This window comes from Heterocephalus glaber, unplaced genomic scaffold (assembly GCF_053883595.1).
Source record: "Heterocephalus glaber isolate CG9 unplaced genomic scaffold, H.glaber_assembly_v1.0 deba00001729, whole genome shotgun sequence".
NCBI lineage: Eukaryota > Metazoa > Chordata > Mammalia > Rodentia > Bathyergidae > Heterocephalus > Heterocephalus glaber.
In genome coordinates this window covers 11,911,234-11,928,057 of record NW_028258440.1, presented here as the reverse complement: position 1 = coordinate 11,928,057, position 16,824 = coordinate 11,911,234, and the positions used below count along the sequence as shown (strand labels likewise).

General features: G+C 38.7%; 1 protein-coding gene across 9 annotated transcripts in view; it reads right to left on the bottom strand.

Moving 5' to 3' along the window:
* The window catches only part of Thoc2 (THO complex subunit 2), a 110,932-nt gene extending 94,974 nt beyond the window's left edge, over positions 1-15,958 (bottom strand). For 8 of the 9 annotated variants that reach the window (XM_021240529.2, XM_087199823.1, XM_087199825.1 and 5 more), the window contains exon 1: positions 15,862-15,958. In XM_021240529.2, coding sequence (XP_021096188.2) covers positions 15,862-15,932 — 71 coding nt within the window. In that variant the 5' untranslated portion in view covers positions 15,933-15,958. Of the gene's footprint in view, positions 1-290; positions 492-15,861 lie in introns of all 9 variants that reach the window. The other variant, XM_087199824.1, reaches the window with a different exon arrangement.
* Between the last annotated feature and the right edge of the window lie 866 nt (positions 15,959-16,824).

The following is a 16,824-nucleotide window of genomic DNA, read 5'->3' as shown; positions in this document are numbered from 1 at the left end:
AACTCAAAAAAAAAAAAATAGCCAGTCTCACTTAAGATGTCACCAAACTAATTCACTGTGTTCTTCACAACCACTCACAAAAGCCAGCATAGAATGTCTTTCATGGGAGTGATAGCAGTGAGAATGTAACTCTCAAATCTTCCTCCCTCTTTAAAAAAAAAATCAATTCAACAACACACAAAACAATTCCCTTTATGTGAAATCCAAACACCAGTTGAGAGACTCCTGTACCCAAGGCAAATGTAAAACCAGACACTTTAATTCCAGCAGGAAAATTCAGAATGTCCTACCATAGTCCCGCTCCCTAGCACAATGCCATGTGATCAATCGATCAAGCAAAAACTCCCAGCATCTGAATTCTTCCTAGGGAGGAAAACAGAAGACAATGTTCCTGATTCTTCCTGGTGATGGGCAGACCAAGAGATTGGTTTCTGTCTTGCCAGTCTTGGAACACAGATGGGATCTGTCATAATCTGGATGCCGGAGGGTGACTAGTAAAAAAAAAAACAGCCAGGAATCATGCTACTGTCCCAGAGGACCCACAGCACAACAGACAAAGGATAATACAGCTCATCTGCCTCTCGCTTGGGGAAGAAACAGAAGAGTAGATAATGCATCCAAAATTCCACTTTGGGGGTACTGCTTGAGAGCAGACTAGTTTCTGATCAGACTGACTCATGGTACTGACAGAATCTGGCATACTCAAGGTATTTGGAGGCTGCTGAGAACAAAAATGAGCAGGATGGCAAGCTACTACTTCAGAGGACCTGTGATTTAGCAGAACACCAGAGAGCAAGAAGTTACAAACTTGGGGGGCGGGGGGGCTCTTACTATAGGCCATGAGCACAAGTCCAAAGAAAAAAATATCCACAGAAAAGGTTTGAGATGTTTCCAGGATTCTCTAACTGGGCTGACTGGTGAAGGAAGGTCTCTACTTATATAAACCTAGTCCATAAGGACTAGGAAAGATAATTTTTCAAATGTGCAGGTACCAATACAAAGTTATAAAGAATGTGAAGAAACAGGACACTGCCAATCAAAGGACCAAAATAAATCTCAAGAAACCAATCCTAAAGAAACAGGGGTATGTGAATTACCCGACAAAAATATTCAAAATAATCATAAAAATGTTCAACAAGCTCAGGAAAATGATGCATGAACAAAATGACAATTTTTCAACACGGACAGAAAATATAAAAAAAAAGAGAGAAATTTTAGACCTGAGTGTAATAACAGAACTGAAAATTACACTAGAGTAGTTCAACAGTAGACTCTATAAGGCAGAAGAAAGCATCTACAAACTCAAAGATCATTTTAAATCATCCAATCAGAGAAGCAAAAGAGAAAAACCATAAAAAAGTGAAGAAAGCCTAAGTGACTTCTGGAATACCATCAAGTGGACCAATATATGCATTATGGGAATTTCAGAAAAATGGGAGAGGGTGAAGTCAGAAAGCTTAAAAAGTAACAGTCTAAAACTTCCCAAAGAAAATGTTCAAATGGGAAGGGGAATGGGGGAGAAAGGGAGGGATGGACAAGAAAAAAAAGCGAAAACAGAAGGGAAAAAATGGAAACAAAGCTTTTGTACATAGGGAGGGGAGGAGGTTTCCAGGGAGGGGGGAGGGGGAAAAAAGAGGGAATGTATCATGTACAGGTGCAAATTCCCTATGATAAGTGCCATCATGATGTATGCCTAAAATGTACCAATAAATGTTTGCTATAAAAAAACTGCCCAAATCTGGAGAAGGATATAGAAATCCAGATTCAAGCTCAAAACATCTCATATACAACAAACCCTAAAAATTCCACACCAAGACACATCATCATCAAATTGTCAAAGTCAAAGATCCTGGTGATCTCCAAAGAGTCTGAAAGGGGAGAATATTAATAACAGCATGAGAAAAGTAATATATCATGTACAAGGGAAACTGTAAAACTAACAGTGGATTTCTCAGCAATACTGTAATCCTACAGGGAAAAGTGGGAAGATGTTTTAAAAATACTGAGAGTGGGCCGGGGATTTAGCTCAGTGGTGCTGCCACCTGCCTTGCAAGAGCAAGTCCCAAGTTCGGTCCCTGGTACCAAAAAAAAAAAAATACTGAGAGAAAAATATCTGCCAACCATGCATATCATATTTGCTTTAAAAAATATATATGTATATATATTTATTTATTTATATTATTTCAAGCGGGGCATGGTGACACAAGACTGTAATCCTAGTACTTGGGAAGCTGAAGCGGGGCGGGGATCGCTGAGAGTTCGAGGCCAGCCTAGGCTATACAGTGAGTTGAAAGCCAGCCTGAACTACATAGCAAGACCCTATCTCAAAATAAACAAGCAAACAACAACAACAAAAAAAAAAACCAAGAAAAAGCACTAAACATGAAAGCCTTTGAAAATATAAACCTCACTGGTAAAGGCAAATATATAGACAAATGTAGTGCCTACAAATGTAGCTAGTATAGAAGACAAAGTATCCTTAAAAATGTTAACAGATACACAAAAATATGTGATTTGTAACATGAGTAACATGTGGCTGGGGGAAAGGGAAAAGTATGAAGTTTCTGTATGTAATTTAACACAGTATATAAGTTATAGATCCAAGATGTTTTATGTAAGCCCCATGGTAACCACAAAGAAAATACCTACAAAAGAAAATGAGAAGGCAATCAAATGTCAGTAGAAAGAAAATTAAGCAGATACAAAGGAAGACAGCCAAGAAAGGAAACAAGGGCAAAAGGGCTGGTTGTGGTCCCCCACACCTGTAATCCCAGCCCTTGAGAGGCTGAAGCAGGAAGATCATCATGAGTTCAAGCCCAGCCTGGACAAAGTGAGATCCTGCTTATTTGGGAAAAAAAAAAAAGAGCTATATGACAGAAAATCAAACCAAGAGTATTTCCTATCAATTATTATCTTAAACATAAATGGGTATAAATCCACATTCAAAAGATATAGGGTAGCTAAGTGGATTTTTCAAAATATAAAATTCAACAACATTCTGTCTACAAGAAACTTACTTTAGATTTTACACAAAGATATTAGTCAACTCCCCAGAAAAATACAATAATTATAAATATACAAACACAACTACATAACAGGACAACATGGACAAACATATGAGGCAAACACGGACAGAACTGAAAAGACAGCAAAACAATACAGGAAATTTTAATAACCTGCCTTTCTGGGTTTTTTTTCTCTTCTCAGTTTATTTCTGGTCTAATTTTATTTCCTTACTTCTGTTAACTTTGGGCTTAGTTTGTACTTCTAGTTCCTTAATCCTCCCCCCCCACCCCCTCGCGCCTCCCATACTTGGAATCAAACAAAGGGGTGCTCTAGCGCTTAACTACCTCCAACCTTCTTGAGACAGGATCTATCTCATTAAGTTGCCCAGGCTGGCCTAAATCTTGCGACCCTCCTGCCTCAGCCTCCCAAGTACAGTAGGTATACATAGGTGTATACCACTACGCCCAGATCCCTTTTTGTTTCTCTTATGTTTGGGGGGGGGCAGGTGTGAGAGACAGGGTCTTGCTAAATTTCCCAGATTGGGCTCAAACTTGCCATTCTGCTGCCTTGGTGTCCAAGAGCACTGGTATTACAGGTGTGCACTATAACCTGCAGCTTTCCCAGCCCTTTTCAAATGTGACTTTTGAGATAGGCTGTCACTAAGTAAACTGCCCAGCCTGGCCTCAAACTTGCAATCCTCCTACCTCAGGCTCCCGAGTAGCTGGGATTACAGGTGTGCACTATTGCACCTGATGTTTCTTGAAGTTCTGAGTTAAGGGTTTTTCTTAATGTTTATTGGGTTTTTGCTTTTTGTTTGCTTTGCAGTGCTGGAGATAAAAATCTAGTGCCTTGTATGTGCTGGGAAAGAGCTCTTATCACTGAGCTACATCCCCAGCCCCTGAGATCCTTTTTAATGTGTAGCCATTTACAGCTTGGTACTACTTTGTTGTATTTTCAGTTGTCCCAAGGTATTTCTAATTTTTTGTTTCTTTAACCCTTTTTGAGTGTGTCATTTAATTTTCACACAACTGTGAATTTTCCAGTTTTCCTTCTGGTATTGGCTGATACCTAGTTTTATTCCATTGTGGTTGGAAAAGATAATTCGTAGAATTTCAATCTTCTTAAATTTTGGTAAAAAAAATTTTTTTTTGGTGACCTAACATGGGATCTGTCCTAGAAAGTTTTGTGTATGCTGGAGAAGAATGTGAATTCTTCTGTTGAGTGGAATGTTCTGTATATATCTGTTAGGTTCATTTGTTACACAGTTTTGTTCAATTCCTGTATCCTTATTAATCATCTATTGGGAATGCTCAACTGTATCTGACAAAGAGTAACTATCTAAAATACTATATAATGAACTCCAACAACTTGATAGGAAAAAAATACTTGACCAAAAATTGAGCAAAGGACTTAAATAGATATGACAATTAAAAGACCATTATTTTAGGGCCGGGGATTTAGCTCAGTGGTTTCGCTGCCTGCTGTGCAAGCGCGAGAACATGAGTTCAATCCCCGGTACCAAAAAACAAACAAACATCCATTATTTTACAAAAAAAACAAAAACAAAATAAGTATTAGGAAGAATGTAGAAAAACTGGAACTCCTGTACACTGTTGGTAATGTAAAATGATAATAGCCACTACAGAAAACACCATTAAGGTTACTCAAAATTTTTTTAAAGGCCGGGCATGGTAGTACATGCCTGCAATCCCAGCACTCAGGAGACTGAGGCAGGAGAATTGCCATGAGTTCGAGGCCAGCCTGGGCTGCATAGTAAGTTCAAGACCAGGCTGAACTACACAGCGAGACTCTCAAAAAAAAAAATTAAAAAAAGAACCACTATATGTTCCAGTAATCCCACTTCCGGGTGTTTATCCAAAAGAATTGAAATTGGGATCTCAAACAGGGATCTCCACTCCCATGTTCACTGCAGCATTATTCACAACAACCAAGAGGGTAAAAACATATCATCAACAGAAGAATGGTTAAAGAAAATGTATGTACATATATTATGCAATGGATTAATATTCAGCCATAAGAAAGGAAACCCTGTCAGGTGTTATAACATGGATGAACCTTGAAGACAGCCTTGAAGGAAACTAAACTAGTCACAGAATGACAAACATTGCAGGATTCTACTTATACAAAGTATCTACTGTACAGTCAAACAGATAGAAGCAAAAAGCAGAATGATGATTACCAAGGGCTGGGGGAAAGAGAAACAGAAGTTACCATTTAATGGCTATAAAAAAAGATCTAGAGATCTCATACACCATGATGTGCTTATAGTTAAGAAATTGTATGGATCACATAAGGATAAGGTAGATCTCATGTTATGTGCTTTTGGCTGGAGGTACAGTTCAGTGGTAGTCTTGTATGCTGAGCATGCTTGAGGCCTTGAGGCCTTGAATTCACAGCATCAGGGGCATGGTGAAGTGACTGCAGTGAGTTGTTCTCCCTCCCCTCTCCTCTCCTCTCCTCTCCTCTGCCTTTCTTCCTCCTCAGGGAAATCTCCACTCTGGGCCCTGTACTTGTTGGCTTTTAATCTAGTACCACTAGATCTTGCTTCCTAGCTCTCTCTAGTTCAGATTTTACCTGCATCCTGACTTGGGCGCCTGATAGACATGAGATGAAAAACCCAACCCTACAATCTCGGTCACCCCCCACCCCCAGAACTGAATGCAAGTCAGATTTTATCTAATAGACCACTTTTCAAAAATCCACCACCAAAAAAGAGCTGTTATTAATTTTATTAATCCTGGTGGTATAGCCCAGTGGCAAAATACTTGCCTAGCATGTTTGAGGCCCTAGGTTTGACCCCTAGAATCTAAAAAGAAAAAAAAAAAAGAACCCAAAGTACATGTCTTTTTTAAAATGTCTTTTTAATAATCTATGTGATAAAATGAAAAACCTACATAAAGAATTTCTGCCACACATCAAAATACTATGGTTGTCTACAGATGAGGCATTTCTGCAATTGTATGAATTGTAAGCTGAACTGTCTTGTTTTTAATGGAACATCATTTTTTACTTAAAAGAATTACTGAAAATCAAACTATGGTTTTATTCAGACTTAGATCTCTCACAAGCCATTTTCTCAAAAGTGAACAAAGTGAGTCTGTCACTTCACAGAAAACAGTATTTATTGCCAATGACAAATTTAAGCTTTCAAACAAAACTAGAATTTTGGAAAACTTGTTAATACCACTATAGAACTGACTGCCTACTTCCTAATTCATAATGACTTTCCTGATAAGCTCAGTGATGATAGTAAAGAATGTATTTTTGATATTATACAAAGAAGTGTATTAATACTGTGTTTGAAAGAGCTATATAATTTATTGAACCAAAATTTTCCAATTGACCAATACATGACAATGCAAAATAATGCACCGGTAAAAGATCTACTCCAAGTACAACAGAAACAAATGGACCTTAATTTAATAAAGTACAAAAAGTTCACTGATGTGGTTTCAAATTTCATGTTAAAACAAACTATCAAGAAATTGTCACTGGGGAGCTGGGCTGTGATGGTACACACCAGTAATCCCAGCTACTCAGGAGGCTGAGGCAGAACGATCCCAAGTTCAAGGCCAGTAGGGGCAACTTAGTGAGCTGCTTCAAAAAAAAATTTTTTTAAGGGATGTGGGTATAGCTCACTGCTCCTTTGATTCAATCAATCCCCATGACTTGGAAGAAGAAAGGGAAGGAAGAAAGGGAGGGAGGGAAAGAAAGAAAAAAAACTGCCACCAGGGGTGGGAGAATGTGGGTCATTTGAATCCAAAAGTTTTAGACCAGCCTGGACAACATATTGACAACTTTTCAGGAAGGTAGGAGGGAGAAAGGATGAAGGAACAAACTGTCACTTGACAGAATTTTGACATGACATCAAAGAATATACACAGTCACCCAAAAAGGCTAACAAAACTCTCTTCCCCTTGCCAACTACAATGGTACCTCAGTTCACAAACTGAATTTGTTCTACAATTTTGGAAAAAATGGCCATGTTTGTGTTTGTGTTGGAAAGCTGGCCATGGTCATGTCTGTCACCCAATGCAGAGTTTGCAAACAAAAACAAAATTTTGCCAAACGCTTCTGTTGTGAACCAAATTGTTTGCAAACAAAAGAATTCATAAACTGAGGTACCACTGCACTTATATCTATGTGAGACTAAATTTTCTTTACACTTCAACCTCAACAACATGCTGCAACCCCTACCTCACCACAAAAATCACTACCAGGTATGAGACTCAAAAATGAAAAAGTAATTAAGTTTCCAGAACATTATAGAAAGATAGCTTCATTCAACTTGGAGTCAGGAAAGACTGCTTAAACACAAAAAGGCATTAATCATAAAGCAAATGATGGATAAATCTGACTACTAAAATGAAAAATTTCTATTCATCCAAAGTCACCATTATGAGTGGTTATGCAAGCCAAAGAATAAGAAAAAAACAATTACAACATATACAGTGTAACCCACAAAGGGCTCAAATACAGCCTATATAAGGAACTCCTAAAACATAAAAGGAAAAAAACAAAAACAACTCAATAGAATTATAGGCAAGTGATATGAAGAGGCCCTTCAGACAAAGAAAACAACTCCAAATGACTAGTTGCAGCTGACTCCAGGTCCCAAGTCCCTGTTCGGGAACCAACTGTAGCCAACCCACGGAGCCGGGCTTTGCTGCTGGTCTCACGTTCCTCCTGCTCCAGGTGCCACCTGTGGGGAGCCAGCCCACTCCTCCGAGCTTTCCCCTCCCAGGTGCCACTTGTGGGGGATCTAGACCTGCTTTGTTCTCCTTGACTCATGGACAAACAAGGATGAAGAACAGAGACACAGAAGTCAATCCCACATGTAGGTAGCCAGAGGGCTCTTGCCTCCAGCAGGCAGAAGAGCCCCCAGCGACTGGCTCATCTTACCTTTCTTCACCCAAACACTCTACAGGCAATCAAAGTAACATAAGATTCATCTGCTTTCCAATATCCATTAGTCCATGATCAGGTAAACAACTTAATCTCAGCTGTCCTAACTTTTCCCTAGAACTGGCAATATGCCATCAACCCTGAGTGCAGTCTTGCTCTTTTGTGCTCACAGAGGAGGCCAATTAGGCCTCAATTCTCCTCCAGTCTCCCACAACCAATAACAAGCTTAATGAAAATATAAGCCACAATAAAATACTATCACATACATATCATATTAACAAAAATGTTCAAGTTTGAAAGTATCAAATGTTAATGAAGATGTGAAAGGTCAACTCACTGTTGATAGGACCACATAAAGAAATAGTATGGCACTAATACAGCTGAAGTTAATTAAGTGTAATCTATAAACCAGCACACCTACACTTGAGTGTATACTCAAAACTTGGCTTGTATACAAGTCAGTTATATAAGAAAGTTTCTATTGGCACTGTTAATGGCTGAAAATATTTTTAAATGCTCATCAATAGCATAAGAAATAAAGTACATAGTTTTATAATGGAACATCATGCAACTAGAAAACAAATGAACTACAACATGGATGGAAGGCCTGGGATTTAGCTCAGCAGTGTCCCTGCCTGCCTCACAGGTGCAAGGTCCTGAGTTTGATCCCCAGTACCAAAAAAAAAAAAAAGCACAGATGGAGCCTAAAGACATAATTGTTGAGCAAAAGCAACCAGACACAATAGAATACATTACATTTGTATGAAGTTCAAAAACAAACTTATTAGTAAAACTGTAAAGAGATAAAAGGAAGAAGAAAATCTTAAGTACCAAGATAATGGTTACCACAAAGGAGGTGGGAAGGCTTTGATCAGGGAGGGTAATGTTGCCTTGACCTGAGGGTTAAGCGTGTGTGCATTTACAGCAATACTTTATGCTCTACATTAGGTTTTATGCATTTTCTATTTTTCTTAAATTTCATGATTTAGAAAAAAATTCTTCCTACATGCTGCACAAGGCTTTAAAAAAAAATGAATGCATACACAAGTTTCTTACTTTTATATCTAGCTATCCTATTTCTAGTCCATGAAACAATTTTAAGACTTACAGAATCTCCTTATAAATCATATCTGAGGCCAAACATGATCCCACATTACCATCATCCACAGAAAGTTTATATGCTTTGCAGATTACCCATATTCTTGCAGCTCACCTCTGTGTCATTTGATTATTTTAACACTCCATCATCAGGATGAGCAGGATAAGGATGTTAATAGAATAAACTTTTTCTGGTTAACAATTCACTTGCAGGTCTTACAAAATTATTTTGAAAACCAAAGAATAAAAAGGCTACTGGGGGACTGGGGGCTGGGCATGGTGGTGCAGGCCTGTAATCCCAGTACCCGGGAGGCTGAGGCAGGAGGATCACCTAGAGTTCGAGGCTAGCCTAGGCTACATAGTGAGTTCAAGGCCAACCTTAGAGTGACACCCTGTCTCACCCCCCTCCCCAAAGGCCACCGGGAAGCAATTTTATCAACAAGAACCAACCATATTTTTTTTTGGTACCAGGGATCGAACTTAGGACCTTACACTTGAGGCAGGAGAGGTGCCACTGAGCTAAATCCCCGGCCCCCTAGGAAGCAATTTTAAATCCTCACACATTTGAAAAGTTTGTTGTTTTAAGTTTTTAACCATTTTCCAAATGAAAAAAAAAATTCAACCGCTAGTAAAGAGGATTTTGAATGTTCTTAGCACAAAATAATAGAAGTCTAAGGTGATATATATGCCAATTACTCTGATCTGATCATTACACATTGTATACATGTACTAAAATGTTACAATGTACCCACAAATATGTACAATTGCTGTGTCCATTTAAAATAACCTACTTTAAAAAACAATTTTTCAGTGGAGTCACACTTGCACCGCAAGTGCAAGGTCCTGAGTTCAACTGCCAGTAAGGGGGGGGGGGTGTAAAAAAAACACCAATCTTTCAGAGAGCACCTTATAAGCAATAAAATTAAGTTTGATCCCAAGCACTTTCAACCACTTTCCTGGGGAAGTCCTTTTAAGGGGTTAAAAACACTAGTTAAGTTTCTAATTTCATAAAATGTTAAACCTACCACAAGCTTATCTAGAATATAGAACAAAATCAATCTTCCTTCTAGCAGGCAACAGACATAACATTTGCTTCAGACTGCCATTAGAGACGGTAAGCAAAAAAAAAAAAAAGCCTGCCATTTAGCTCTTTTATTGAGAGTAAGTATATATAAGGAGTATCAAAACTGCTTCGATCTTTACTATGAAGGATTAAAACAATTCCTCCCCACCCCCATGGTCCCTATAGGTTCAATTCCTTTTAAAATTGCAGAAAGTGTCATGTCTTTGAGAGAACATTAACAAAATCAAGTACAGTATCTCATCTTTCCCTTTGTGCTCCAGCTACTAAAATCCAAGGTCAAATATTCCTTCTTATTGAAAGTTTAATTTTTTAAAAAATTCCTTTTATGCAAATGCATTTGCTTCCTCACATTTTCAATAGCTTTGTGCTCTGCTTATTTTAACAATAAATGCACATCTCGTTCAATAAGCTTTCCAATGGTTGGGGGATCAAGGGCTGCATCAGTGTTCCAAACTCTTACCTAATGTTAGTGACCATTACAAAAATTTAAAGTAATTGAAATATGATTCTATACTGTCAGTCACTAGGACACAAACATATTCTTTAGGATGCAGATGATAATATCTTCATGAGCTATTAATATCGCAAAGATTTGTTCAAATTGTGTACAAAATCATTAATGGGTTATAAATTCAAGCAATTCACTTCTATAACATACTCATTTCACTACTATAAAAGATGTATTTCTTAGTTATGAGAGAAAAGTAAAAAGAATTTCCCCAAATAAGTAATATAAATTTATCTGTTCTCTTCTCCATAAGCAATCCACTAAGAACAGCAGTGTCTTTAAAGAAATCAGGGCCAGGGACTTAGCTCAGTGGTTCCGCTGCCTGCCTCATAAGTGCAAGGTCCCGAGTTCAATCTCCGGTACCAAAATAAATAAATAAAATAACTGTTTTGGAACACTCCACTTGTCTTACTATACATCTATCTGTAAGCTAATCTAAATTATTGAAGTGGGAGACAAAACAATCTCCCACAGTTGCCCATTTTAATATGTCTTTAAAAAATAACAAAATTTCCTGTCTTGGTCCAAATTCTAATTATCATTTTAGTCCCTTAATAACAGCCAAAGGCTGGGTATGATGCTTGTAATCCCAACACTCAGAAGAAGACTGTGGCAGGAGGCAGGAGGATCACCATGAGTATGAGGCCAGCCTGAAATATACACCACAACCCTGTCTCAAAAAAAAAAAAAAAAAAAAAACAAATTTTGAGTTTACCACTACTCCTAAAACAGACTTGAGCTACTGTGGAGATGCTGTGTTGGATCCTTGAGAATAAGGACAGAATTTACTTTCCATCAAAGATCTGTGGAAAACTGAATAAAATGTCTTACATTCTGCCAAGGACTTCAGAATTAACATGGATATTTAGCTTTACACCTTATTTGCTCCCCCGTTTCCCAATAAAAGGAAACAAAACACAAGCCTAAAAAAAAAAAAAAACCACAACCCTAACCTTGATTATGCATGCTATGCTCACATTCATCTGGCTTCACCTATAAGCAGTTAACGTTCATCTATGCCTCACTTAATTCTTAAAAACAAAACAGAAAAGGTTATATATGTTGTTAACCAAAGTGCTACTTCAATTACCAGTGTTAGAACAAAGACACAGACCACAAAAAAGAATAATGAGACAAAATAATTTTTAGAAACATGCATTTATGAAGAAAAAAAATGTTTTTTTAAAAACACAAATTAACAGAAGTTCGTCTATGTACAGTACGAAAAAGCACAAATATATGAATAGCTCTTATTCTACCTTAACATTTAAGCATTATGAAATTTTTTTAAACAAAGAAAGCAATAGCCTGGAAAAGTTTCAGCTGCAACTTAGAGCAACTTTTGGGGAAAAAACTCAACCACCAAGACCAAAATTTCTATCTCCTCTCTTACTTCTTTCCAAGAAATTCAGATCAGACATTTATTGAAGATCCAAATGTACTGAGATAAGTTCTGGAATGTCTAAAATTATTTAGGAGCAGCAGCAGAAGAATGGCAACCAAAACATTTGGCAATTAAATTCCAAAACATTTTATTAGCTACCAATAATCAAAAAGGCAAAATCTAACAAAATTTCTAATTTCGATAGGTAAATTTTTAAAGAAAAAGAAATTCTTCAAAAAATAGATGATACTCAACAAATTATTTCAGAATTAGATCAAGCTGTGACAAAGAAATACTAAGCTGTGTTAATGATTTCTACTAAAAATTCTCCACTGGATATAACAGTACATGCAAGCGTATTGCCTAAATCGTGGGCAAGTCCTACGGATAACATGAAACAATCAAGTAACTAACACTTAAATTCCAAAATTAAGGTGACTAATCCATATCTTACATCTGTATAAAATTTCAAAGTTTGTATTCAGATGTGAAATTTCTAATTACTGGAAAGAACATTTTTATTTATACTTTGTCAGTTCTCGTTTGCCCTTCTGATAAAAGATCATTTTAGGAGTTCTATAATTTAACATTAAAAACAATATCACTGATCATTATAGGGTAGCTAAGTATGCGATGGATGGACCATTCTCACAGACAAAATGCAATTTTACTTTTCTGCTTAATTACCTAACAAAACTTACTTCCCAAAGCCAAGACCTTCTCTTTAGTAGAAGTTGGTTTCAATGGGTCACAATTAAGAATTTGCCTTCTTTGAAAGTTATAAAATGACCCATACATTTCATGTTGTTTTTAACATGGTGACACTGAAGCTGACCACCACTCCCAGAACAGACTTATGCTGCTGGCAAGAAATGACAGACAAGAAATGAACTCACAAGCTCACAAAATATATCTTACGTTTTTTAAGACAATTTTCTGTCATTAAAACTCAGCTGCTAATTTCTTTTTAAAAAGGAAAAAGCCACGTAAGTTACAATTTTAAATACGAGTCGTATTCCAGGCCAGGGATGTAGCTCAGTGGCGCTGCACATGCCTGGCCAAGTGCAAGGTCTCGAGTTCTATCCCCAGTACAGGGGTTAAAAAAACAAGTCATATTCCAAAAGCCAAATCTCCAAATGGATTCACTAATAATTTGGTGGCACTCTACCTTTGGTTTTATTTATTTCCTGTTGCCCGTTTATATTTCAGACACTCCGTTTACAAAGGAAAGGATTTTTTGTAATATATTAACAAAACCATTTGTTCTGTCCAACAAAATGCTAACATCTATCTTTAGCAAGGTACAAAACCTCCCAAGTTAGGCTATATGCAATAAAGTTTTCATAGAAGGAAAAGAGATCAAATAAATAAAAGTGAAGTACTGGAGAGTGATGTGTTTGACTATTTTAAAAATATTGTATTGCCATATAATTTTAAATTATCTTTATATAACAGAATTATAAAACTGGCTATACTAATTTGGATCTACTATAATTCAAACCACATTCCACAAGCCATGCAATAACTACATACATCTATAAGTACTAATAAGAGTCTTTAAGTAGCTCTTCTAACACAGGAACTAAGACAGGTAGCACAAATCATGTAAATATCCATAAAGGAAAGTATTTTTAACTAGTTATTTGGACCACTTACATCACTTAGTTTTTCTCCAACCACTCAGCCACTGCCAGTCAGAAGCCAAGCAGAATTTCACCTACTAGCTCGAATACCTGTCATTCTAAGGTGGAAGCAATAATAGTAACTGTCAAAAACAGAAGCTTGGGCCGAGGGTGTACCTAAAAAAAAAAAAAAAAAAAAAAAAACTGGAGGGGCCAGGGATTTAGCTCAGTGGTTCACGTGCCTGCCTAGAAAGCACAAGGTCCCGAGCTCGATCCCCAGTTCCAAAAAAAAAAAAAAAAACTGGAGATGGAAGGAGGAAGCTGAGCAACCTACCAAAATGACAACCCCTAAATAAGTTGACTTTAAAAGTAAACAAAATAATAAACTGGTTTACCAGTTTGGGGGAGTTTACACTAAGAGAAAGATAATGATCTTGATTGGCTTACTTCCCATCCAGCCTTCCTGCATAGAAGAAACCTTGACAGCTATTCATTAAGCAGCACATACAAGGATTTGAAAAATGTTCCCAACGGTTAAAAATGAATGTGTATCAAACCTGTTGGTTAAGCACTTATAAGCACATGCTGGAAGAAGGTGAGAATCAAAAGAAATGAGACAGTTCCTATTCTTCAAGGGCCTCTCAATTCATTAGTGTACAAGAGTAAATACACATGAAAGAGTCAGAACAATTAATTGCTAACCTGAGGAGTACAGACTTTAAGTGCAAGCGCTGTCCTGAGAAGTTTAAATATTCTAAAGGCTGTAATAATATTACTTTTAAAAGCTATGACTTGAGCACTTATATAAGCCAAGTGCTTTACAGGCATTAGTCTTCACAACAATCCTTTCAGTAGAGTACTTATTGCTTCCAATTTACTCAAGGGGTAACAAAGTGGTTAAAGAACTTACCCAAGGTCACTCAGCTAGTTAAGTGGCCAACACAGCCGCTTAGTCACACAATCCAATTCTAGAGCTCACACTGTTAAGTTTCTCAAAACAGTGCCAGGCAGGGGGAGAGAAGCTATACAGAGTGGCAATACTAAGCAAGATCAGGCAACGAGTTTCAAGCACTTCAAGTAACAAAGTGACAACGATGCATATTATCTTTCCAACTAGCAACTGTAAACTGGCTACTGAAAGGGTGAAATGCGGAAGAGAGGATCAAAATGACTTTTAACAAGAGTCGATCTCAAGCGGGATTCAGCTTTAGCTCCCAAAGCTATTCAAAGAAGGAAATTACAACCAAATTATGTTTTTAAATCAGTTTTTTTGTTGTTTAACCGACTTTTTTTTTTCCGGAAAAGGGGAATGGAGCGCTGAAATTCGGGGTGAAGAAACCGCGGGTATGGCAAATTGCTGTTCCGTATTACACTGGGGCAGGGAGGAGGAGTAAGTTTTATGACTAATGGAAACGTGTTACCCTAGGTTCTCAAGAAGCTTGGAGAGTTGCCAAACTAGTTATAGTCCCAGGACAAAATGGGGCTCAGGAAACATTTGGTGACGAAAGTTAACTCCAACCCAAAATAGCTCTAAGGTGAAAAGACAAGGAAAAAATAAGTAAAAATAAAAAATAATGCCAGTAGATCTTCGGGGAAAGCGGCAATCCCTACCACACTTCCCCTCGACCCGCGGCGCTACGCAAGGCCGGGCCAGTCCAAAACACCGGTCCCCGGGAGGAGGAAAGGTGCCAAGCAGGGATCTCAGCGACGCTCCCGGCTTCCCGGCGGGGGGCGGAGAGTAGGGGAAAGAGCCCAGGACGGTTTGCCCTCCTCAGACTTGGGGCAAAGGAGGTGGGTGCCAAGCTCCAAACTGCGGAATCGAACGGGTGCACAGTGAAGAAATGGGACAGAGAGCGATGGAAAGTCCGAATCGACCCGGCGCAGATCCATAAAGAGAAAGGAGCCAAGTGAGCGCAACCAAAGAAGGGGACAAAAAGAGATCCAGCAGGAGCGCGGAGACCCACAGGGACGAAACGGGAGTTCTGCTAAAAGGCAAAAGGAAGCCAGGCTACTGCAAGCAACTGGGATTTCAAGGAGGGCGGACGGGAAAAGGTGGTCAACCTGGTTAACAGGACCGAACCTCCCTGAGTTCAAAACTACCAGCCAACCCTCCACGCCCGCCGCCCGGGTGGGGGAGGGGGCACACCCCCCCCCCAGCCTCCCACCACAGTTGAGTGCTGCCGGTGCCCTGGACCGGCCAGCCCGAGCGCCTGCCTTTGGCCCGAACACTCACAATTCGCCTCTCCCTGATTTCTCCCAGTTCTTTATCCACTCAGCGGGGACGGCCACAGTCGCGGCCGCCATCTTCCCCTCACTAGTAACAGAGGCCCGGATGTGTAGCACGCGAGCAAGAGGTCAAAGGGGAGCACCGCCCACGGGGAATGCCGGGAGCTGCGAGTTCGGTTTTTGATTTCCCGCCCCACTTTCTCCCACAGCCTGCGGAAGCCCAAGACCCGGCCACTAAGGAGGTTACTGAGACCCGTGAGCCCCTTCGCGAAGTGACTAAACACTGGCCGCGCCCTCCACAGTCCCCGCCCTCGCTTTCCTTTAAAACCGGGAAAATGCCACCCCCAGGCCAACTCATAGCCTGAACCTTTCCCAGATCCCTGATTCAAACCCGTATTTTTCCAAGCATCTCGTATGTGCTAGACATTGGGGACAAAGAAACTACATGTCAGGATGCTACCTACCCTCAACAGGCTCACAGTTTGTGAGACAGAAATATAAACAAATAGCAATATGCCTCTGCTGACAGCTGACAGGAATTAATCACAGGGTGTAGCCATTTATTATGTGACAGGCAACATGCTAACAAAGGGATACTATTTAGCCCTCGGAAACATAGGATCTATGAGTTCAAATATGTTACTGTGTCAGCCAAATTAGAGTGGACGTATAGTAGAAACAAAATATTTAATTGTAAATTTAAGTATCTCTCCAAAAGATACTTATTACAAAGAGCAAAGTAGAAACTTTACAATTGAAAAGTATGGCAGACATCCTATATGATGAAAATAAATTCGCCCAGGTTTGAAGGAATAGTTCAACACTGCAAAAAAATAAATGCCTGCAGAAGTAGAGCAAATGATTATATGACTCCTGATGAGGTGCTAGAAAAATCACTAGTCAGTTTTTTATTAGTATTAACCGTGCCCAAAAAGAAAAAAAATACATAAATAAAAATCAAACAAAAAAT